Below are 23,831 nucleotides of genomic sequence, written 5' to 3'. Positions count from 1 at the left end.
AGTGGAAGCAGTTTGTCGCAGAGCTTTCAAGCTCCGCTGGACCAACATCCGACCAACAGGCTGGTCCACAGACCACCAGGTTAGAACCAGGGAATATACAGCCATGATGGGATCCCTATATGAGGCTGTGCGTACCATTTTTCCCCTGAGGGTGTGCTGGCCTGAAATCCACAACACTAAACAAAAGGAAGGTGAGTCTGCTGTTGACTATCGTACACGTATGGAAGTTGTCTTCGCAGCTCACTCTGGCATCGACACAGACAATGTAGCACACAGTGATCTGTTAAAGGCTGCTCTGATAAATGGTCTCCATCCAGCCCTGAAGAACCGTGTCATGGCTACCTGTGTGGGCTGGGAAACGGAGCCAATAACAACTGTGTGGACACACGTTCTGCACGCAGAAAGAAACCAAACAGATTTGGATATTAGACAAACAAAGAAACTTCAATCTGCTCAGATGATGTATTACCAAAGAGGTAACCCGCAGGAATCAGGAGAAAAATGGCAGTCCCATCAGAACAACGGTGGCATGAGGGGCAGAGGATGGAGGCGAGGGGGACCACACAGATCATTTCAAAAAAGGTACAATGACACTGACAGACGCAAGATTAAGTGCTACAGGTGTGAAGGCATTGGACATTTGTCACATGATTGCGCAACCCCCGACCTTTATCGCGGAGAGAGGAAGGAGTCCAGAGAATCCTGGCCACATGCTGACCCTTATCAAGGAGAGAGGGAACACTCAAGGGAATCCTGGCCACATGCTCCACCACAAGGACTCTCAGTTCAGGCACCAGGATTCCCCTTAACGCAACCATAGGAAATGGAGGAGGCAGGTCAGAGCAGTGAGCAGCACGCAGACATGCACATACACTTAAATACACATAATAACACAGACAAACCAGTTGTAACGTACCAGCAATGTGTACAGTTAACACGAGACTCCAAAACACCCCCTAGTTTGACTCTTAAGGTACACGGTGTTAATGTGACATTCCTCGTAGACTCAGGAGCAGAGGTCTCTGTAATCCAATCTAAAATTCTCCCTAATGCCCCTAGAACAACTAAACTCCTAAAAACAATAGGAGCATCAGGAATTCCAGGATTTGAACCAATATCTGAACCACTAACAGTATGGTTTGGGGATTACAAAGGAGAACATCCTTTTCTCCTATCTGATGTATGCCCTGTTAATTTACTGGGCCGAGACCTCATGTGTGCTCTAAGCATTGAAGTACACTGTGACCCTGCAGGTATCAAATTAACATGTGCTACTGCTGGCTTATACCCATTTTGCATTTCTAAAAGTGATTATCATTACTCTTGGGACCTCGTAAAACTTTGTGAGATAGATAAGCTATTGTGTATGATACCTCCAGTGTCAGAGTCCCCTGACTATCTACAATGTGTGTTACATATTTCATCGGGTACTAGAAATTATACCTATGAAGAAATTTGGAATGAAGCACAAGAAAATGATACCATAAAAATAGAAAGGATCTTTGTGGGATCAGAGTTTGCAGCTGCGTCTGTTTGCCTTTCTGAGTCTCAACAAAAGCTATTCATAACCCTTGGCTGTGTGCCTTACATCCTTTTGACAAAAGGTTCTGACATTAACTGGATGACCATAGGAATGTTGATTAAAACAGCTTCAGAGATTTCTGATTGGAAGGGCAGACCGGATGGTAGCTTATATTCTGATTCACTAAAGATTGTTTCCTATCCAGTAAATATCATGACAGAGGTTGTTCGCACTGTTCACACACACACACCAGAAATACAACTTATGCCATTGACCACTGAACAAGAAGCAATACTTTCAACAGTGCCTGACAAATTATGGGCTAAAAACAAGTTTGATTTTGGAAACATAAAAGGCGCAAGTCCTGTAATTGTCTACTCAAAATCTACATTTAGACCCTGTAAAAGACAATACCCACTCAGCCCTGAAGCTGTTAAAGGCATTGCTCCTGTTTTTCAGTCTCTCATAGAAAAAGGTGCCGTTGTGGAATGCCCAAATTCACCATGTAACACCCCCATCCTTCCTGTAAAGAAACCAAATGGGGGGTGGAGACCAGTGCAAGACCTTAGAGTAATTAATGAAGCAGTTCAACACCCAGCCCCAACTGTACCAAATGTTACAACAATGATGTCACAGGTTCCAGCAAATACATGTTGGTTCACTGTCATTGATTTAGCAAATGCATATTTTAGCATTCCTGTCCATCCTGACTCACAGTTCTGGTTTGCTTTCACTTTCAATGGAAAAAGATATACTTGGACACGAATGCCACAGGGTTTTGCCTCTAGTCCCACTCTTTTTGCGGCGGCTGTAGCTGAAAACCTGTCGCATTGGCGGCCACCATGTGGCAGCACACTGGTACAGTATTTTGACGACCTTTTAATCTGTTCTCAAACACAAAAAGATTGTCAAACTGACACAGTGTCTCTGCTCTGCTTCCTGGCAGAAAATGGTCATAAGGTATCAAAAGACAAGCTGCAGCTTGTTACACAATCAGTGCGTTACCTTGGCCATATCATAACACCAGAAGGTCGCAAATTGGGTCCAGATCGTATCCTAGCAATTTTGGATGTGCCAAAACCTCTAACGAAAAAACAGATGATGTCTTTCTTGGGTTTAGCAGGCTATTGCCGTCCATGGATTCGTGACTTTGCGGAGATCTCCCAACCCCTATATGAAATCACACATGGGGGTAAACATTTGGCCATGACTGACTTTTTGACTTGGACTACTGACGCAGAAAAAGCTTTCACTGACTTAAAACAAGCTTTATCAACTTCCCCTTGCCTTGGACTACCAGACACTACAAAAGTTTTCAATCTTTTTGTCTCTGAGCGTAATGGTTTTATGACAGCAGTTCTTACTCAGTTACATGGAGACAAACAACGACCAGTAGGATATTTTTCAAAAAGGATTTCCACAACAGAGAGAGGTATGGTCGCATGCCTCAGGGCTGTGGCTGCGGCTACTGAGGCAGTTCTGGCTACAGTTGACATTGTTGCTATGTGCCCTCTTACTGTACATGTTCCCCATGCTGTCCACTCTCTGATCTTGCAGGCAAAAACCGCCCATTTAACCCCAGCTAGATTGTTACACTGGCAAAATGTCTTGCTGACAATGGCTCATGTAACTTTAAAACGCTGTACTGTACTTAACCCATCCACATTGCTTCCGACAGCTCAAGATGGAGAACCACACGTCTGTCTGGAAGTTGTTGACACAGTGTCAAAACCAAGAGATGCACTCTTTGACACTCCCCTCATTAACCCTGACTATGTTTTCTTTGTAGATGGCTCTGCTATGAGAAATCCCACAGATGGGTCCCCTTGTGTCTCATATGCAGTATGTACTAACCATGCCATAGTTGAAAGTGCTAAACTCCCAAATAATCTGTCTGCTCAAGCAGCAGAATTATTTGCAATAACTCGTGCTTTCATTTTAGGAACCGGGAAACAAATCACAGTACATACTGACTCTCAATACGCATTCAATGTATGTCATGATTTCCATGCATTATGGAACAATCGAGGTTTTCTTACATCTACAGGAAAACCTATTGCTCACAGAAGTCTAATCATTAACCTTTTGTCTGCATTACTCCTGCCTGCGTCAGTAGCAGTATGCAAATGTAAAGCTCATACAGGTGCTAATGACCCAGTGTCACTAGGAAATGCAGCTGCGGATGCAGCTGCTAAAACAGCTGCTCTGTCACCTGTCTCCCCCACTCTACAAATGCCTTTGTCTGTCCAAAATGATGTTTTTTCCCTTAATGATGTCTCTCTGCTTCAAACAGGAGCTGATGCTGGAGAAAAAACTCTATGGAAAAAGAAAAAGTGTATTGAACTCTCATCTGGCCTCTGGGTTGGCGAAAACGGCCTCCCAGTACTGCCAAAAGCCATATTCCCTTTTCTGGCAAAATTGACACATGGTCCTGACCATGTATCAAAAGGGGGGATGTTGGAAATTGTAAATAGATTGTGGCATGCGCCAGGGTTTTCAAGTTTTGCTGAAAATTTTTGTAAAAATTGTGTGATTTGTGCAACTTGCAATGTCGGCAGAGGTACAGCAATGCCTCTGTCAGCCCATCCTAAACCTGAAGGTCCTTTTGAGCATTTAATGATGGACTTTATTGAACTCACTCCATGTAGGGGGTATAAATATTGTCTTGTTATTGTGGACATGTTTTCAAAATGGATTGAATGCTTTCCATGTAAACATGCAACTGCTATCTCAGTGGCAAAATCACTGTTGAGGGAAATAATTCCCCGTTGGGGTCTTCCTTCAAAATTGACAAGTGATAATGGATCACATTTTGTAAATAATGTTATTCAAAACATCTCCGAAAGCCTGCAAATAAACCTGAAAACACATTGTGCCTACCATCCAGCTAGTGGAGGTGCAGTGGAACGAGTAAACCAGACCCTAAAAACAAAACTAACTAAATTAATGACAGAAACAGATCTGTCATGGGTTGAGGTTTTACCACTTGCGTTGATGTTTATGAGAGGCCGCCCACATAGGACAACTGGACTGTCTCCTTATGAGATACTCACTGGCCGTCCTATGAGAATGACTAACACCCCATTCCCTCAAAACAGATTAACCCTCACCGGACTGGATGATGATATGATAAGCTATTGTTGTGCACTTAACCATACCTTGAAGCTTATCTTCCCTAAGGTGAAAGCTGCCCTTCCAGAGCCTACGTTGGTGCAACTCCACAACATCCAGCCTGGAGACTGGATAGTGATAAAGGACTTGAGGAGGAAACACTGGAGTCAACCACGGTGGACAGGGCCACATCAAGTGTTACTAACAACACCCACTGCTGTCCGGATAGCTGAGAGGGATACCTGGATCCATGCATCCCAGTGCAAGCCTTTCCCGAGCCAGGCCGCCGAAGGAAGGACAACGACCTTACTTTCGGAGTGCTGAGAGGGGACACCGTTGGACGAAAATGATTGTGGTCTTCATCATTGTTTTGGTCACCACAATGGCCATTACCCAATCCTGTTTTTCAACGGAGCAAAGTTTGGACTCCAAATGTCCTCATATATTCATATTTTTCACACCACCAACTGATTCACCTGCAGTCATCAATCACACTGATATCATCCATACTGATACTCAGACACCCCATCTCTTACAGAAGGGTAAAAATGGACTGTCTACGAGATCAGAAGAAGACACAGAAGAACCGATGCAGGCTCAAACAATCCTGAAAGGACATAAACTAAAACTTGCCACAGAGCAGGTGATCAGGAAAAAAAGAGAACTGTTTGAAAAAAATGATTGGAAACCCTGGGGTTTTGATGCTGATGAACTACTTAATGATTATAATGAAAAAAATAGTTGGTACTCCTTTATCAGGTGGATGAAAGAGAGAATGTACAGTGCTAACATGACTGTTTTAGCCATTCAAAGTCCTCCAGCAAATTGGCATTCTCTTTTCCAACTTGAAGTAAAACACTGTCCTTGTCTAGATCCAGTAGTTAGTTTAGTCCAATATTATGCTAACCAACCAAAAATAGACAAAAACACACGGATGCATTGCAAGTTTTCCCACAAAGTATGGTATAATGCGAATAAGAAACTACATAATCATACAACGGATCAAACAAACGTGTATTTGTCTTGTATATCATGGTTCTGTGATCATATGCTCCCACAAACTATCCCTTCCAAATCTACTTATGCTGAATCAACTGAAATCCCTATAGACCAAAGTATTTCTCACCCTATTTGTGTATGTGCAAATGGTAATGGTCAATTTATGGGAGTGTCACATTGCCCAAATCCTGTTGCTAGCCTAACCACAAAAAATTCGAAAATTGGTCACACTAACATTACTTTCAGAAACGGAGAAACAGTGGTAATTAATAAATTTCTACAAGCTCCTGCACATAAAGGCATCCCACCGATTGGAAATTTTTATTGGTTGTGCGGAAATGAGGCATTCATCTTCCTACCTCCAGGATGGTCTGGATGTTGTTATTTTGTTAATCTCACCATTACAAATTTAGCATTACTTCCTATAAATTTGAGACAACAATTAGAGAATGGTCACATTCACAAACGCGAATTGGCACAGTTTTCTACCCTTGCAGCTTATCACTGGCGAATTTCTTTAGGTGAAAAATGGGGTCTTGGATTACTCCCATGGTATGGTGTAACATTCCTGGCTGATCACATCGATAATATAACTTATTCAATGTCTGCTTTCGCAAATGAAACAATAAAAGGGTTCAAATACCTAAATGCAAATGACAAATCCCACAGATTAACTCTGTTGAAACATGAGATGGCCCTTGATTATATTTTGGCAAAAACAGGAGGTCTATGCATGACACTAAATTTAACTGGAGAAGCATGTGTTACACTCATCCCTGATAATTCAGAAAATATTACAAGTGTAATCACAGCACTTGAAAAGATTCGCGATGCATTTAGTCCCTCTGAATCAGCAGGTTTTAGTTTCAACAAATGGTTAAACAACCACCTTGGCCCCTGGGGTGCTCTCATCATTCATGTTTTAATCCCTGTTTTGATTGTGTTTGGTATTGGTTTGTGTTTCTGTACTTGTGCACTAACATGTATGCGAGCCCTTATATATAGATGGATAAGTGGCGTTGTCGGAGGCGAAAAGACATTATATGTAAAAATACCAATCCACAATACTGAGCAAGATGTAAATTCAATGATGGAATGGGCCCCTGGAAACCCATATGATGATTCAACTGATTACTGATTACCTTGATGGAATATTTTCTTTTTGTGTGTTTTTATATTTTGTCGTTTTTTGTTTTTGTTATTCACGGTAGAAACTGACAGCTGTAAACATTTTGTAGCGTTTTAAAAATTTTTCTTTTCCTATTTTTGAAAACTTTCAATGTAATTTCTAAAAATGTTGTGTTGACACTTTTGTGTCAAAAGGGAGGAATGTGAGAAATTTACATAGAATTCCTTTTGTTTATCAAATGTATTGTAAGGACAGGAAGGAGAGAGAGATTGTCACACTGCCTGAGGTGTCACATGAGCCACAGGAGGGGGCACATCCCCACATTGGAATGTATACATAGTTTTAGATAAGATGACATTTACTGTCCCATCTGTTAGATCAAAGGGTCACTGTCCTGGGAAGACAGGACACACCAAAATATCAAAGAGTCCTTTATCTGTAAAGAAGATGTTTTATGACTGTTGTAAATGAAGGTAACCTCCTCTCTGTTCTGTACTTAAGGGGTAACAATTTAGAGTTCGTGAGAGAATGCTTTTGCCTTCTCTCCACGCTGCGTGTATTAAATGACATCTGATTCATACGCTGAGATCTGCAATTCTTCGGAGATTTAGCACTCTCTACTCAAAGGAGAATTTCCACGACAGGGCCTACACCATCTTTACTTGTTGCATCGAGTCTGACTCCTGTGTTTAATACAGTTATAACACATTAACACATAAAAAGCAATTTAAAAGAGCCACATGTCACTCGATTACGAGCTATAATTGGGTATGAACGTGTGGCTGTAGCAGGGTAAACTCGACCAACAGCAGAAACATTCTGCCCTTCAGCACGTCTGCTCAGAGCTGCGACTGAGCCTCTTTTTTCTCTGCTTCAGTGGAATCACCACATCAGGACGGAGAGAAGGAATAAATAAAAAGAGTGTGCTGACTGACAGGGAGGAGAGGAAATCAGACAGCAGAGAGACAGGATGAGTGTGACAGAGGTGAGACAGAAGGAGAGTAAGAGAATGTTTCAAAACAAAAATAGAAAAAAGGATAATTAATGGAGAGGGATGAATTATTCATGCATGTAGAAAACAGCAAGGAGAGGAAACACAGACACACTCTGATGGCTGCTGCATCAAAGATGGCAGAAAGGTGACGAAGCCGTTAAATATTCCAAGTGAACTGAACTGATACGCAGAGAAAACATGTCGGCGATGTGTTGGAGTGTGGTGTGAGCTGATTGTGATAGTGAGACGATGACGTAATGTGCAATTATGCAGCGCCGAGTCGATCTGAGGGGAGTGAAATAACCTGAAGCCACCAGAGACAAAAATTTGAACTCCGAGGAAACTTGAGAGTGTGCAGATTATGCTCCCAAGTCAGACACGGTCCAGTTTAAAGGGATAGTTCAACATTTTCTGAACTACATCTGCATGTTTAATACAGAGAGTTAGATGAGACGGGAGTGTTCGGGGTGAACTGTCTGCACGCACTGCAGCCAATAAGCTCAGTCTGTGTAAATGAATAAGAGAGCCGCGCTGCTTCCAGTCTGTCTGTTAAGCTCAGCTAATAAAATCTCGGCTCCAGCTTCATACTTTGACTGTCTCCTACGTACAAGGTGCAGGCTAACTGTATAACCACACTTCCAGCCTATGTGGCACGCAGAACCAGGAGTTGGACCGTGAAGTTGGACCATCTCGGGACATTTTTGTGGTGACCAAAACAAGTAATTTAAGGCAGGCGTTGACATTTTCCTGCTGCTAGAACCGAAACAGAGCGTACGCAAATTGTTGAGACAACAGAGAAATGTAAATTTTCATTAATTTAACTTGAATACTTTCATTTACTTTCGTTCTAACTCGACACCAAACAAATGCAAGTAAGGACTACAGAAATAAAACACAGAGGACGGTTATTTAATGTAAATATAACTGAATGTATCTGTTATCTAATAACATCTTTAACGGAAAACAGTTACCTGTTTATGTATCCTAATTACATAATCCTGTGACATGTATTCCACTATTTTATTTCTAGTTTATACGTTTTTAAAAGCACTTGTTTAATGTCCTGTATATCTCTGGAGGGAGGCACAGATTTTGAAAATGATGCTTTGATCTGTTGCATTATGGGAAATGTAGGATCCAGCATTTTGTGGGGATTAACCCAGGCTTTAATTTAATTTGTTGCTTGATTTTTGGCCATTCTTTTTTAAACGTGTCTCTCATAAGTCACTGCAGTTTTAAGATGATTCCTCTGAAGATGCGTTTGATCCTGATGGTTGGACGCTGTTTGTTTGTTTGTTTGACAGCAGTGATGTTAACCAACAGGTGTGCTTATTTCTGCTCTTTACGTAACACCAGCCGCCACAGAAGTGTGTGGGAGGGAAGATGCACTGAGATCTAAACTGCTTTCTTTTTAATCGCCGCTCTGCGAACGCTCGGCTCCACTTATTCAGCCCGTGCATCTTCTCTTCCCAGCTGCTTGTTTGACCTCGCTAAGCTACAGTAAACGCTGAATACTTATTATGAATGCGCTCGACACAAGCGCTCGCTTTGTAAATACGAGTGACCCGGAGAGCAGCCACATTCACAACACTGGCTCCATTCACCTGATCTTACATTCCCCCTGCAGATAGATTTCACTCTCACTCTCAGCTCTTATTGATTCCCATTCTGACATGCAGTCTGCATATGTGAGCCTGATCAATACAGGCTGCTTTTTAGCCTCTTATCCCTGCAAAGAGTCTCATGCATGTGAGGAGACAGAGGACAAAGGAGATGCAGAGAAGAAAGGACGTGTTGTCATCAGGATCAGACTGAATCTGATCTGCACACTGTAGGAACACATGAGTGATCAGATGACGAGCGTTAAATACCTCCAGCTGCACTCTGATACCATCACAACTCAGAGCTGGTGATTGTCTCCGACCAACAAAAAGAGATAATCGCTCACTGAAGCGGATGTTTATAGTTCTGTATAACGGGAACTGTGTACTAGAAGAAATTCAAACTCAGAATTTCAATATTTGCCATATTTATGAGGTAATAATACAAACTCAAAAATATAGATTTTTTTCCACGAGTGAATAAACCAGCCGTTCCCAGAACACTGATGAAGTAAAACAGTATAAATTGTGTTCTCTTTTATAGTCAGTTTGTTTTCTCAGTCATGAAAACAAAGAGTTTATTTCTCTTCTGATTAAATTGTCTTCCTGAAAACTACATAATGCACATTTCCAGATTTTGTACTGGGGAATGTGGCCTCATCAATCAGCACCTGATTAGTTCCCAGAGAGAATTTCCCCAGACTCCCTTATAAAATTGCTCAATTTTGTGATTTGTTGAAGTCAGAGGACGTTTAGAAACTTTGTAAAACAATGTCATAGATGAATTATGAATCATTTGTGCCTTCTTGTTAATTCGGCATGTTATCCTTTAAGTTGTTCTATCTTTGTGTCCCACAGATGTAGATGTCTATTAGCTTGTAGTAGCTCTGATCACAAGCGGTCACTAGAGAGAGCTGTCCCCCTCTGATCAGATTACCAAGATTTGTTTTAATTCCAGGGATAAACAACATCGTAGTTATATGATTATGCAGCGCAGTGAGGACGCACATGTTCCTCTGATGTTTCTGTACAGTTTGTGATTTAAAAGAATTCAGACTGACCTTTGACCTGTGAAGAGAACTGAGCGGTGTGTCTGGCCTCAAACAGCTGCAGCTCCTTGTTCAGGTCACAAACGCTCAGATCGACGTTCCAAGATCGCAAAGCTGTTAAAGAGAGAGACGTGTGAATGATGACCGTCACCGTGACCATCCAGGAATTTGAACTCTTCCCCAAGATGAAGAGGAAGCTCAGAGGTCGCCATTTTGACAGTAACAATGAGGTCGTCGCTGCTGTGCACAACTTTCTGGAGGTCACAACTGCTGGACTGAGTGTGTGAATGTAGGAGCATGAAAATAAATGTGCTCGCCTTTCTGAAGCTGACTCCTTCTACCTTAGACCATGAACTTATCAATCACCCCTCGCACAGTACATTATAGAAATATATTTCATAGTAGGATAATGTTGAGGTAACACAATGTATTTAGACTGGATCTGGATTGTCAACATGTAACTCAAACACTGACTGCAGAGTATTTAAAGACATCGTGTTGTTGTTAAGAAGATAAATCAGAAGCTGAAGTTGTTAGTTGGTATTTTAACACATTCCTCCCACATCTTGAAAGTTTTTAGGACTTACTGTCCAAAAGATTCAACTTTACAGATCTCCAGAGATATTCTGTGAATCTGTTTTTACACCTACAGACGTGCTGACACGAGTCCCGTACATCTAATGTCAGGTCCTGGTAGTCGTTACGCAACTGTAGTTTTTAGATATTGTACATTTTACTCTATTGCATTTGTTTGAAACGTATTCGTACAAGCAACTTTCATAGATAACGACTGCAACATGCAAATCGTTTGATGTGACTCGTTATAATTATTGTTAAACTACCCAGCAGTGTATAAAGTATCTACATTGACAAACTACAACATCACATGCTGCTTAAATGTATCATACTTAAATGGTACTTTACTTAATCAACACGTGAAATTTTCGTTGACCTTCAGTGACAAACTACAACATTTAAATGCCGTTTACATATATAATGCAGAATAATAGACGATATGTAGTTTAATATCGAACTGAAATATGAGGCATAGTTTGTACTTTTACTTTGACATATTAAGAACTTTGCAGTGATACTTTACTTTTACTTATTCAACATTTTGAATTCAGGACTTTTTTCTCCGCTGGAGTATTTTTAGACGTGGTATTTGTATTTCTAATTCATTAAAGGATGAGACGCACTGAACCGGTAATAAGAAACAGAAGCACTTTCCTGACACACTCTAAATGATTATATAATAATCAGTAATATTTTACAAACATTGAGGATTTACTGCAAAAGATAAAAACTTTACAGATCTTCAAATATATTCTGATGAACTTTCATATAGCTACTGAGATGGAACGCAATATAATCTCAAGTGTGTGTACTCTATTTGAGATTTTACATTTTACACGTTTTACAACTGGAAACTTATTTTTACCTTTCTAATGAAGATTTTTACCTGATGAGTTTGGAAAATATGATGCAGTATCATAAACCCAGTAGTGTTTAACAAACCTACAGTAACAACTAACATTTAATTGCTGCTTACATGTATTAATCATGATATTAATCATGTATTAATCCACAATACAGTTCATTTAATAAAGTCCCATTAACACCGTGTTCTGCTGTTACTTGACTTTCACGTAACATTCAACATTTTTAATTACTTTTAATCTGCGCTGTAGTATGTACAGACGACTGTATTTGCACTTTTACGTCAGTACAGGATGAGAACAATTCAACTACTCAACAGGAAATATGAAATCTGATTCTCTTTACTGACAATATGAGAATCTCAGAGAGTCCTTCTCATTTTTCTTTTTCTTAAATAATGACAGACTGACTGTTCGTATGTCCCCAAATGAAAATACAGTGAGAGTTTAACATCAGGTTACAGAACACTGAGCTGCGTCGGGCTCACACACATCACCTCCTCACTGCGGTCAGCCTGCTGCAGCAGGTCGTCTGACCGCTCCTCTGGTGACTTACCTTGTGTGATCTGCTTCCTGGCGGCGTCCAGGTGATGGCCGGTGGAAATCTCTCCGATCACAATCAGCATGCGATAGTTTCTGTTCTGGGATGCAGCTCCCGTCGTGTGCTGTCCATGGTGCTGAACAGACTCCTCCGGCTCTGCTCGCTCCGCTGCTGAGATGGGGATTTCCATGGTAACAGTGCCACCAGTGGACGCTGAGCCCTTTTCCATCTCCATGACAACTGCATCCGGAGCGAGCACCATGACAGTGCAGGACGAGCGGGGAGGACCGGTGGGTGTGGCTCTTCGGATGGTGAATTCTTTGATTGGATCGCAGGTTATGTGGCTATTTGACGTCACAGAATCTCATTGGACGAAAGGAAAAGAGGGATATGAGAATTTATGTTGATCGTATTTCTTATATGACACCGCTGAAGCTCACTGTAGATAACATTTCATATTAATCAGGACTTATTGACGACATAGTTCCCAAAGTGAATATAATCAACTTACGTGCTCATGCAACATTTATAAAACAACAATGAGTTCTGACTGCACACATTTGTCTCCAGCATGATTTTCTGGGTTGTTCAGTGTAATCAATGCCACTTACAGTATCCCTGGTGCTGCTCGGATTTTGTCAGACCCTTCCAGACAAAAGGGACTGAAAATAAGACATTTGTGCCACACAAAGCTTCTATTTATATCAGTGTCACTGCGAGTACCAGGCAATGTGCTTTGGATACTAAACTGACACCTCTTTGTTCACATTGCGAGCACAACAAGGCTTCAGCTGTGCAGAGACCACGCTGACAACAAAGGCTCCAACTCTGCACAGAAAAAATATTATTTTAGGCTTAATAAGACATTTGAATGAGCTCATTCTGCCGCACAAAAGGTGAAGGTTGGCATTATATTGACAACACGTGGGTGATGCAATTCTAATGAAAAATACACACTTAACAACACGAGGGTAAAACTTTACCCAGGGTGGATGATAGGGCTGGGTATCACCAGGTACCTCGCGATATGATACTATCACGATATTTTGCCCACGATAACGATAATATCACGATACAGCGATTCTGCGATAATCGATATATTGCAAGGAATTTCATCCACGATATCTGTGTCCCTGAAGAAATTCAGAATTTATTGACTGCACTGAATCCATTTCACAGGAATTACAAAACATTGTCAATCAATTTCACATGAATGACAGCCAAGTAAACAAAGAGTATATTGCACAGTGTCTCTTCTTAACACACACACTGACTACAACTATCATTAAATATCTATATGTGTGGGTTTCAGAGCTACTTAAACCATTTTTTTGAATTTTATTTGGTTGTATACCTATGTTTGAATAAAGATAAAGCTGTCCTCCGAAGAGGGGTGGTGGTGGTGGGCCCAAAAAAAAAATAATAATTTTTTAAATATCGATATTTGGCACCAGTGTATCAATAACTTACCTCAAGACGAAATATCGCAATATATCGTAGTATCGATATTTTGGCACACCCCTAGTGGATGAACTTCTCTCAGTACCAGTGGGGTGTTTTGACCCTGCGTTGGTTTTATCTTTGTTACTGGATCGAAACAACTTTTCTCTTGCAGGGTATGGAAGGAATTCCTGAGAACTGGCTCAACTCATTACTGAAGAAGGTTCAGGAGGCTTGAATGAGGAGTATTTGACCCGTATCAGACCTACGAGACTGTCCAAATAAAGTTAATCTACACATTTTTTACATTATCCTATTCATGTTGAGTGATCCTCAGGTCACATGTAACACATTCTAATAGGAGACTGTCTGACTACAAGAGTCTGAGGCCGAGCTCATCACATCTATTGGTCTGGTTGCACCGAGACAAAGACTTTGTTATCAGGACAGCTGTTCTAACCAGCCCGACTCAGCAGACAGTACGCTGAACAAGCTCAAAAAGCAACTGGGACATTTCACCTTTGGCCTAAAGTAGGGAAGTTCTGAAGACTTAGTAAAAAAAAACTGCATTGGTTACACTGATGGATTCATTATTTTCTATATCTGTTGCCTACATTACCCACAATGCAACTTAACCACTGAGTGACATCACTAGATGCAATTCATCAGATTACATACAGCTTCCTCTGGAGCCACAAAAGGCTTTAGACAACTTTTTTCACATTATTTTTTATTTATTTATTGTTCATTTAGCAGGAGCACTTCACAGCACAAGTGTCGTAACGATGCTGCTGAAAGGGTGGAGACCATCACCGCTGCACGGGTTACAGAAGACATGGATCAATTATAGCAAACCAAATACCTTACAATCAATACGATCAATAAAAACAAATCAATAGGACGAAACAAAAAGAACCGCATGAAAACTAAACAATGACCCTACCAATGACAATGGCTACTCTAACACACACACAGAAAATGATGATAATAAAACCAAATTCCAATCTGCTTTCTCAACAACTGCAATGACAAGGTTTTCCTTTAGCCACGTACATATGCAATAGAATTGTTGGAGTAACCCTTTAAATGTTCATAGCAACATACTTATAAACAACACATGTCCACGGATGTGAAAATTAAAAGTACAAAGAAAAAAAGACAAACACAATACAATACAGGTATAGAAATGCAGTATTAAGTTATAAACTTGGTGGGAAGCCAGTACGTTTTGCTCAGAGAGTCCAATGAAATGCAAAAGTTTCCATTTATTGAGGCCCGCGTGTTGAGTCAACCGGAGTCCTGATGAAGGAGCGTAACCATGTGGGCATTTAAAAATAGGTTTCAGATTACAGTCATCTTGGTGTCATTAGTGTCATCTTGTGAGTCTAATAGTCAGGTTACAGAGTGATATGATGGGTTTTATACCAGGAAGTGGACTGTTTGTATTGATTACCTTTAGCTTGGTGTGCCAAATAAAGTAGAACTAGTGTGTGTGCATGATTAGTTAAAGAAAATGCTGTTGCTGTATTAAAAATAATACTTTATTTATCAGTGGATGGTCAGTGATCCTCCTCTCTCTCCTCGTCATCACAGGTTTCTCCTCACATGAATGTTCGGAGGCCGTGCTCCTGCTGTCTGTTTGGCGCTGACACCTCCTGCCCTGCTGATGGATCACCGTGGGGTTTAATTTGTCTCCTTTCTGTTTAATTCTCTCCTCAGGAAGTTGTGTGTTGGCAGCAGTGAGTCAGCACTCTGGTTTCAGACACTCCAGAGTGTCCACTGACATCTGCTGGGAGGAGAGAGAGCTACAACAGAGCTGCTTTTATTACCTCTCAAGTGTTTCCAACCCAAGAGCCCACATACAAATACATTATTTCATGAATTTCGAACAATTTGACTGGGAATTAAATCAATGTCCTTTTTAGATGCAGAGGAAATGTTGTAATAGATTAAAGATGAAGGAAGTTCTTGTGATACATTTAGTTTTAGAATCATATGACAGAGAAATTAGAGCTACATAGACAAAGAAAATGAGGCTAACTTTTTGAAAAGTGAACTAATAAAAGACAAAAGACAAAATAGACAAATGTATTAAGCTTCATTTAATGACGCGAATACAGACACTAGAGAATCTTTATGCATGTTGTATTAACATGTGGTGATGGTCCACAGTCCCAGCTTAGAAAGAAAGAAAGAATTTATTAATTCATTTATTTATTTTCTTATTAAAATCAGTGTTAAAGAGCTCTGAGTGTTTGGTCAGTAACCCATGTCTCTCCTCTTTCTGTTCATGCAAAAGAGAAGAGACAATTCCTGGTATCCCTGGCCAGTTTATCCAATCAGGACAGAGAACATCATAAAGAGGCAGTCCTGTCTGCTCGTGAACACAGAGAGCAGGATCTTCCTGTTTACTGGTAATGGCAGAACAGGGAAAGCTTCTGGTGCCCAGTTATACTACCAAATATGTCAAGCAAAGAAAACCAGTTGAAGAGAAGTAATAGGCAAAGGAGTCATGTGTGGTGCAAAATGGACAAGAAGTTAACTAAAGTGAGGACAACAACAGCAGTTTTAGCAGCTATAATGAATTTTTGGTAAAAGAGAGAGACACAGAACAGGCTCTACTTCCTACGGTAACTTAAGAAAGCTTAATTCTGGTCAGCTTTTACAGAGGAGCAGGCTTGACAGCAGGTGATCAAAACCATCTGAACATCACTGGTACCATCTACAGAGCATTAGTGACATCAGTTAAGTGAGATGTCTGCACAGAGTCCAATGGATACAAAGAGACAACACCAACCCAGCAACAGTCTGTTCGCCCTGCTGCCATCTGCCAAAAGATACAGAAGTATCCACTACCCCACCACCAGACTACAGAGCAGCTTCACTCCTCAAGTTGTGAGACTCCTGAACTCATCATTGATTGTCTATTATTTAAAATGGATGTAGGAGGACACTTTTATAAATACTTGTGATAAAAAAGACAATAAATGTACCTCGTACTTAGTAAGCGATGCTGCTGTACCTCCAGACTACACAGCAGCTTTACTCCTCAGACTGTGAGACTCCTGAGCTCATCATCGATGGTCCATTATTTAAAATGGATGTAGGAGGACACTTTTATAAATACTTGTGATAAAAAAGACAATAAATGTACCTTGTACTTAGTAAGCGATGCTGCTGTACCTCCAGACTACACAGCAGCTTTACTCCTCAGGCTGTAAGACTCCTCAATTCATCATCAACACTCCATTTCCCCAGATAGATGTAGCAGGACTCAGAGCACTCAAACATTGTTTTGTTTATAAAATCCTTGTGGTTTAAAAAAATGACAATTCATTTACTTTGTACCTTGTAATTGATACAGAAGTATCTGCTGCTGTACCTCCAGACTACAAAGCAGCTTCACTCCTCCCTCCAGACTACACAGCAGCTTCACTCCCCAGGCTGTAAGACTCCTCAATTCATCAACAACACTCCATTTTCCCAAATAGAGCACTCAGAGCATCCAAACATTGTTTTATTTTTTAAATCCTTGTGATTTAAAAAAGAAAAGAAAAAAAATGGCAATACATTTATTTTGTACCTTGTAATAGATACAGAAGTATCTGCTGCTGTACCTCCAGACTACAAAGCAGCTTCACTCCCCAGGCTGTAAGACTCCTCGATTGATCGTCAACATCCACCATGAAATATATTTTATCTGTTGTAGCATGAAGGAACTACAACTTGCATTTCATTTTACAAACCTGGCATTGTAAAATGGTGATAAATAAACGTTTGAAACCTTTTGAATTGTACAAACTATATATTCAATCTGAAAATCCTCAGTTTGGTCTAAAAACATGCTAACAAAAGGATTTTATTCTGGTCTGTCTGGCACTATTTCTTTGTTTCCCCACAGATACATTTCCATGCTCCAGTCCAATGGAGTAGGTTTGGATGATTTGCAAAGGTTTCCACCGCTGAATAAATGTTACAGCTCCTGACAAAACTGAATGATCCATTAGACAACTGCAACAACCGAACATACATTTAAATCTAATCACATTTAAACACTGAAAACAAATTGGATTGTTTGTTGTCAGCTTTATTTGAAAAGTTGTTTTAAAGTACACTGTGGTAACCAAATTTAAAAAAATAATAATAATAATTCAGCATCTCTAAAAGAATCTAATGATGCTGATCATCGTCTGAGTGAAGCGGCTGTGTGTGACTCCAGAGGAAACGAGCATGGGATCTACATTAAAAAATGCCTTTGCATCTTTACGTGCCATGCGTGTGTACTCCACACCCTGACTCTCAGCAAAACAGAGGCAAGGGAGGACTGAGCGATGTTGGACGCGTTATTATTGCAACCGACGGGACGGTGAAACAAATTGGAAGACGCGAGAGCTGACGTATTGATTCCTAAGGTAAAAAAAACAAAAACTCTTTATGTTTCTTTTTGCATTGCGGTTGAAATGAGAGCAGCTGGTGATGGTGAGGAGGACGCGGAGCGGCGGATGATTACAGCCTGGGGTTTTTTTCTGTGTCTGTCAGCCAGCAGAGGAAGCTCAGATTAGACATTTTGGGTAGTGGCTGCGCATTTCTTAATGTGGGTGTCAGCCCGACCTGCAGAAATGACGACGTTACGCTGAACTTTGCGGTGCCAGCCGGTGGAGCCCGGCTTGCAGGGGGCTGATGGCAGCATGCAGCCGAGAGGGAAGCTGGGAATTATGTTTCCCAATCCTTTTGTTGTCAGGGTGGAAGAAGCAGAGTGCTCATTTAGCAGGAGCAGGTGTTCATTATTGCATTGTTCCCAGCCAGGATGTCTCCAGCTCAGTGTGCTCAAATTGAAATGCTGCTCAGTATCATCCCTGCTGCTGATGCTGCTGCTTCCCTGTGAGGCAGAGCTGTGGCCGGGCCCCATGGCTGCTGTCTGGCAGGGAACACCTTCAGCTGACTTGGGGCAGGACAGATAAAGACCCAGAGGCTGCACACAGAGACGAGCCTCTGTCAGCTGAAATCTGGCAGATTTGAATTCTGTGAAAACCTGCAGAAGATAATGAAATAAGAAGTTGTTGACTGCGTGTAGTGATTTCAAATGACCTCATGCTGCCTGGTGGTGTTTCAGCACTGTGGTGTTTCATCATCTGATGCCTTGAAGCATCCTTCAAAAGCCCTTCGAACATGTATTAATAAGCATTTGTGCTTTAATGACTCCTGTTCAGGGTCTTCTTATCTCTGGAACACGGTGGCTCTGGAGTGAGGAGACAATCCAACCTGTGATTTTCTTCTCCAGTGTCAGTGTGAGTTCACCCCCTCGGTGTCTCGGCTGTGTTGCTCGGCCCCCCCGGCAGCCTTAATCAGTCCAATGATTGCTGCTTTATACTTTCTCTGCCAATTTCTCTGTGATCTGCATTTGCATAGACTGCTGCTGTAACAGGAAATGTGGCGTCTCCATGGAAACTGAGGCTGTCAAATGAGGATGACAAAGTGATGTTAATATTTGAAAGACCGCCTGTTAATCCTCTAAACTGTGAGCATCACGCCATTAAAAGCTCATTACAGCATGCGTCTAATTTTAATGTTTTAAAATCCCCACAGTCTCTCGGATAGAGATTCGTATCTGTTATGAACGCAGTTATCACACTTTCCAGGAGAGAAGAAGAGGGTGCTTAAACTGTGAGGGATGAGGCAGATAGACCTGCTCTGAACCGGTAATTCAGTCTTTGTGCTCTTTAATATGAAGAATGGCTCAGATGCACATCGACTGCACCTTAAACCAACATGATTGAGTTCTAAGTTCCCCCCTCGTCTTTGTTTGAAACTTGCCTCAGAGATGATTAAAATGTGAAATTAGATAGCAGGAGGAGGGAAGGTAACAGCAGGGAGGAAGAAATCTGTGATAAAACACCTCAGTGAGTCTCAGCTGAGGGAAGTGATTGTGAAAGTCAACCTATATCTCATTTTTGCTGGAGTCCCTGAAAGCCCCTCAAGGTGCTCTGAAGGTCTCTGAGATCCCAGTGAGGGACGCAACGGCCTAGATTTCCCTCTTTCATGTGATTTGCCTTTACAGAGTGGAAAGTGTCTTACATGTCAACACATTGAGGCATCTTTAAAATACAAGACAGTATAGTGGGAAGGGTGTTAATACTGAGGGAGCCAAGGGGCTGGAGTGAAATATGATGGAAATAAATGAAAATCACTTTGCAATTTGTTTTATTTATATCAAATGACAAAAGATGTGATGCTCAAAGTATTTAGAAGCTTTAAAGGGTAACTGTGCCAAGTTCAAACATTCAAGTGTTTTTACATGCAAGTTCTACTGCATAGAAGGAAAAAAGTAGTTTGTGGCTCCAGTGATGTCACTCAGTGATCAAGTTGCATTGTGGGTAATGTAGGTGCCATTTGTTTTTAAAAGCTGTTCACTAGTCTGGATTTAAAGCAATGAAACAAAATTGATACAGCAGCATCAAAGATATCTAAATTTTCATTGCACATATTCTTCTTCCTTTTTCAAACTTGTGCCATCGTTACCCACAATGCACCTCAGTCACCGAGTGACAACATTGGAGGTAATTTATTAGATTATATGCAGCTTCCAATGGAGCCTCAAAAGACTTTATGTAACTTTTTTTCATATATGCATTGTAATTCACAAGACCTGCAAACAAATTAATATGAGAAATTGGGAGTGACCCTTTAAGTGTTTATAGAAACATGTCAATTTACAAGAAGAAAGAAGAAAAAAAAAACAAAAGAGGAGAAAACAAATACAATACAGGTATAAAAATGAATAACTGTAAAGGTTCAGATGTGTCTGTGCAGGTCTATTAGGCGTACACAGTGTATATATGTAAAAAATGACAATATACTGATGTTTGAATTACGAAGAAATATAATAAAATACAAGACATAGTAAACCTTTATTTAAAAACATGTCAACAAACATCTTTCAGCAACCAGATTAAAGGTGCATTCATCATTGTAAAATATATAAAACACATGATTAATCAATCAAATATGTAGAGCCAATATTGAGCATATTATATTGAATGCATGTCATCTTCCAGTTTTACAAAATATCAGCCAAAGAATATATAGTTAATAAATACATATATTTATTATTATTATAGCACAAAATACTGTATCACCTATTTTGTAGATATATCAAATCCTGCAACTAAGAAAAATAAACAAAGACAAACAACTGCAGCACATACAGATCAAATGTAGGTTACATAAATATTACAGATATTACAGAGATATTTACAACAACAAACAAACAAAAACAAAGAGGTTAAATAAAATTATAGACCAAAACACAACCTGGCAGAAGTTTCAGGAAAAAGATCCTGCAACCATAAAACTAATGAGCATTTTCACATGATGTCATCGTCCAACTCGACCAATGAAATCGCTCCTGGGGGGTTTTGCCGCGAGGAGCGGAGTTGAGTTGAGGTGAGGGGTGTGTTTGTGTGTTTACAGGAGGAAATCACCTATAACCGGATAAAAACACATATAAATTAATATCTCAATGACTTGATTAACTTATCGGCTCGTGTACTGAGCTCCGGCGGTGTGCTGAGGTTTGTTCGGAGCACTTTCACTCTTCAGTGGGCAGAAACTCCAGGCTTTGTTGTTGGGCGGAGCATTAGCTTGTAGCCTTTTAACTTTCGCTAGCTCGTTAGCACCTTGGCTAGTTTCAGGTAACCGGCTGTACACTCACATGCCTTCCTCCGTTGTGTTTCTCCTGCTTGGCTAGCTAACAGCAGCTCGTCTCCTGCCCTCGGCCTGACCTCATGGATCCCGGCGGAAGTGAACTGGACTCCAGCCTGCCTCAGCCCGAGAACCCGTGTCTGATCGTGGAGGACTCCCAGCCGGACAGCGTCGCTCTGGAAGACGATCCCGAGAGCAGCTACCGAGCTCTTCTGGCCCGTCGCCTGTCCAGCCTGCAGCCCACCGCCCGCAGCCCGGTTCTGGTAGGCTGCAAACCGATCTCACATCTGTTCATACCAACATCCAGGGCTGCTTTATAGATTCTGTTGTCGATGATGATGATGGAGGTTGTGTAATAAGGTGTTTTATGGAGGACACACAACAAAACAAGTCACCGTGCTTGCTAACTGCTGCAGGTCGTCAGTGGAAAAATGCACCAGTACAAGTGAAACTCCTGCATCTAAGTTAGAGATAAGGGAAAGTACAGAAGTATTAACAGCAGCATGCACTTAACGAAAGTAAAAGTACTTATTATGCAGACAAAATGACCCTTATTGTTGTTGTGATACGATTACATAATGAGGATTTCCATACTGATCTATTATTGTATGAACTGCTTTCGCTGCCTTTTAGAATGGAGCTAGTTTCAGCTCTTTTTTTTCTAGAGCTTCCTCTGAAACAATGCATCATATTTGATAACATAATATAATTGTTATAAGCTAAATTAATTTTCATGCTTAATCTGGAAATACATCATACAATTATCAAATCAGTTTTATTTATATAGCACAGAATCACAGTCACATTGCCTCAGTGGGCTTTAATATCTGTACAGTACTGAACTCTGTCTTCTCATTCAAGTGAGTAAGAAGCTCCTATATTGAGGAAACAAACAATTGAACACAACAACAAAAATCACAGTTTACAGATCTAATTGACAGAATATCTGATACAAGTAAATTGTATCCCGTATAAGTGAAGTATGTGGATCCAGGAGGACGACTGAGCAGGCAAATTACAAACTTTAACTGTACAGAAGCACAGACGTTACATCTGACTACTTCATTTCCAGCCACAATTGTCAGCAAAACACTTTTCTGTAAATGTATTTTGGCTTTTTCATCCCATCTTGCACACAGTCTGTCCACAGATGGCCACATCCATCCATCCATCCATCCTTCCATCCATCCTTCCATCCATCCTTCCATCCATTATTCATAGTCACTTGATGGGTTTGGATTAGAGGCCAAGAGACAGCCGACACTCTGGACAAATTGGCAGACATTGTGATGTTTTTTTTTATTCTGGATGACGGCAGAGTCTGACTGAAACATTGGTTGGTGGATATTATCAGCCAGAACTTTCTTATCATATCAGAATCAGCATACATGTTGTCCATTATGTGCCAATATGAAAACCTTTCTTTCAGAGATGATAATGCAGAAAAAGATGATTGAGATCATTTGTGAGGTAAAAGTGAAGTTTCCTGTTTCAGTGAACGGGCTGCAGACCGTCTCATATTCTGTGCTCTCAGTATGATCTCTGAACATTACGCAGGAGATAAAGATCACAGCGGTGCGATCAGTCAAGAATTCCTTTGTGCTTATCAGTTGGAATTTTAACAGCCTAAAATCAGCAGAGGTCACAGAGGCTGTACAGCAGCGTGAAACGACCAACTGACTGATGCCTCGGGGTGTGTTGTTGTTATCTGTGCTGTATTTCCTGTATTCTCGTGTGATTATTTCTTTTTCGTCTTCTTTGTGCTGGTGTTTTGTGCCCCGTAGTGTTGAATCGGTGCAGCTTTGTAGAGTCCAAGTCAGATTTCTCTCAAGATAGCGTTTGTTGTCGAACTGTAAATATCCTGCCTACGTAAAAAATTGTGTAAAGAAATTGTGTAAAAACTTTCTGTATATGCTGCCGCTATCTGTCTGCCCTGTGATGAATTGGTGACTTGTCCAGTGTCAGCTGGGAGCGGCTCCAGCCACCCGCGACCCTCTCAGCATTTCCCTGTGGTGTTTCTGTCGTTAGCAACATGGATGCTGCTAGCAGCCTGGTCACCTGCAAACTCTCATCTCAGCGCTAAACACCCCTGACACAACACAGGAGAACTCTCCATCGAGTGAACGCCGACCGTTCGCTCTCGTTTCACCTCGTTTTCTTCACAGGTTCTTGGTCTTTTCCAGCATTGAGTTTCCACAGTTGGTTCGCTGTTACCTGGAGATGGTGACCGGGGAGAACAATGCCGCTTCCTGTTTTGGTTGCACGGTGGCAGACGCGCCTCCTTTGTGCCTCAGTTCACCCTTTT

At 41.0% G+C, this 23,831-nt stretch overlaps 2 protein-coding genes across 6 annotated transcripts in view; one reads left to right on the top strand and one right to left on the bottom strand.

The window, feature by feature from the left end:
• The window catches only part of map1aa (microtubule-associated protein 1Aa), a 56,399-nt gene extending 43,761 nt beyond the window's left edge, over positions 1–12,638 (bottom strand). The window contains exons 1-2 of the mRNA XM_030414045.1: positions 12,401–12,638; positions 10,418–10,519 (exon numbers count right to left, since the gene is read on the bottom strand). Of these exons, the coding sequence (XP_030269905.1) occupies positions 10,418–10,519; positions 12,401–12,620 (322 nt within the window). The 5' untranslated portion in view covers positions 12,621–12,638. The remainder of the gene's footprint in view (positions 1–10,417; positions 10,520–12,400) is intronic.
• Positions 12,639–17,983: 5,345 nt separating this feature from the next.
• tp53bp1 (tumor protein p53 binding protein, 1) overlaps positions 17,984–23,831 on the top strand; it is a 23,322-nt gene continuing 17,474 nt past the window's right edge. For 2 of the 5 annotated variants that reach the window (XM_030413653.1, XM_030413650.1), the window contains exons 1-2: positions 17,984–18,237; positions 21,573–21,789. In XM_030413653.1, coding sequence (XP_030269513.1) covers positions 21,610–21,789 — 180 coding nt within the window. In that variant the 5' untranslated portion in view covers positions 17,984–18,237; positions 21,573–21,609. Of the gene's footprint in view, positions 18,238–18,273; positions 21,269–21,572; positions 21,790–23,831 lie in introns of those variants that run through there. The other 3 variants (XM_030413652.1, XM_030413654.1, XM_030413651.1) reach the window with 2 other exon arrangements.

This window comes from Sparus aurata, chromosome 4, assembly GCF_900880675.1.
Source record: "Sparus aurata chromosome 4, fSpaAur1.1, whole genome shotgun sequence".
Lineage (NCBI taxonomy): Eukaryota > Metazoa > Chordata > Actinopteri > Spariformes > Sparidae > Sparus > Sparus aurata.
Note: the sequence above shows the minus strand (reverse complement) of the source record. Positions and strands in the feature narration are given on the sequence as shown.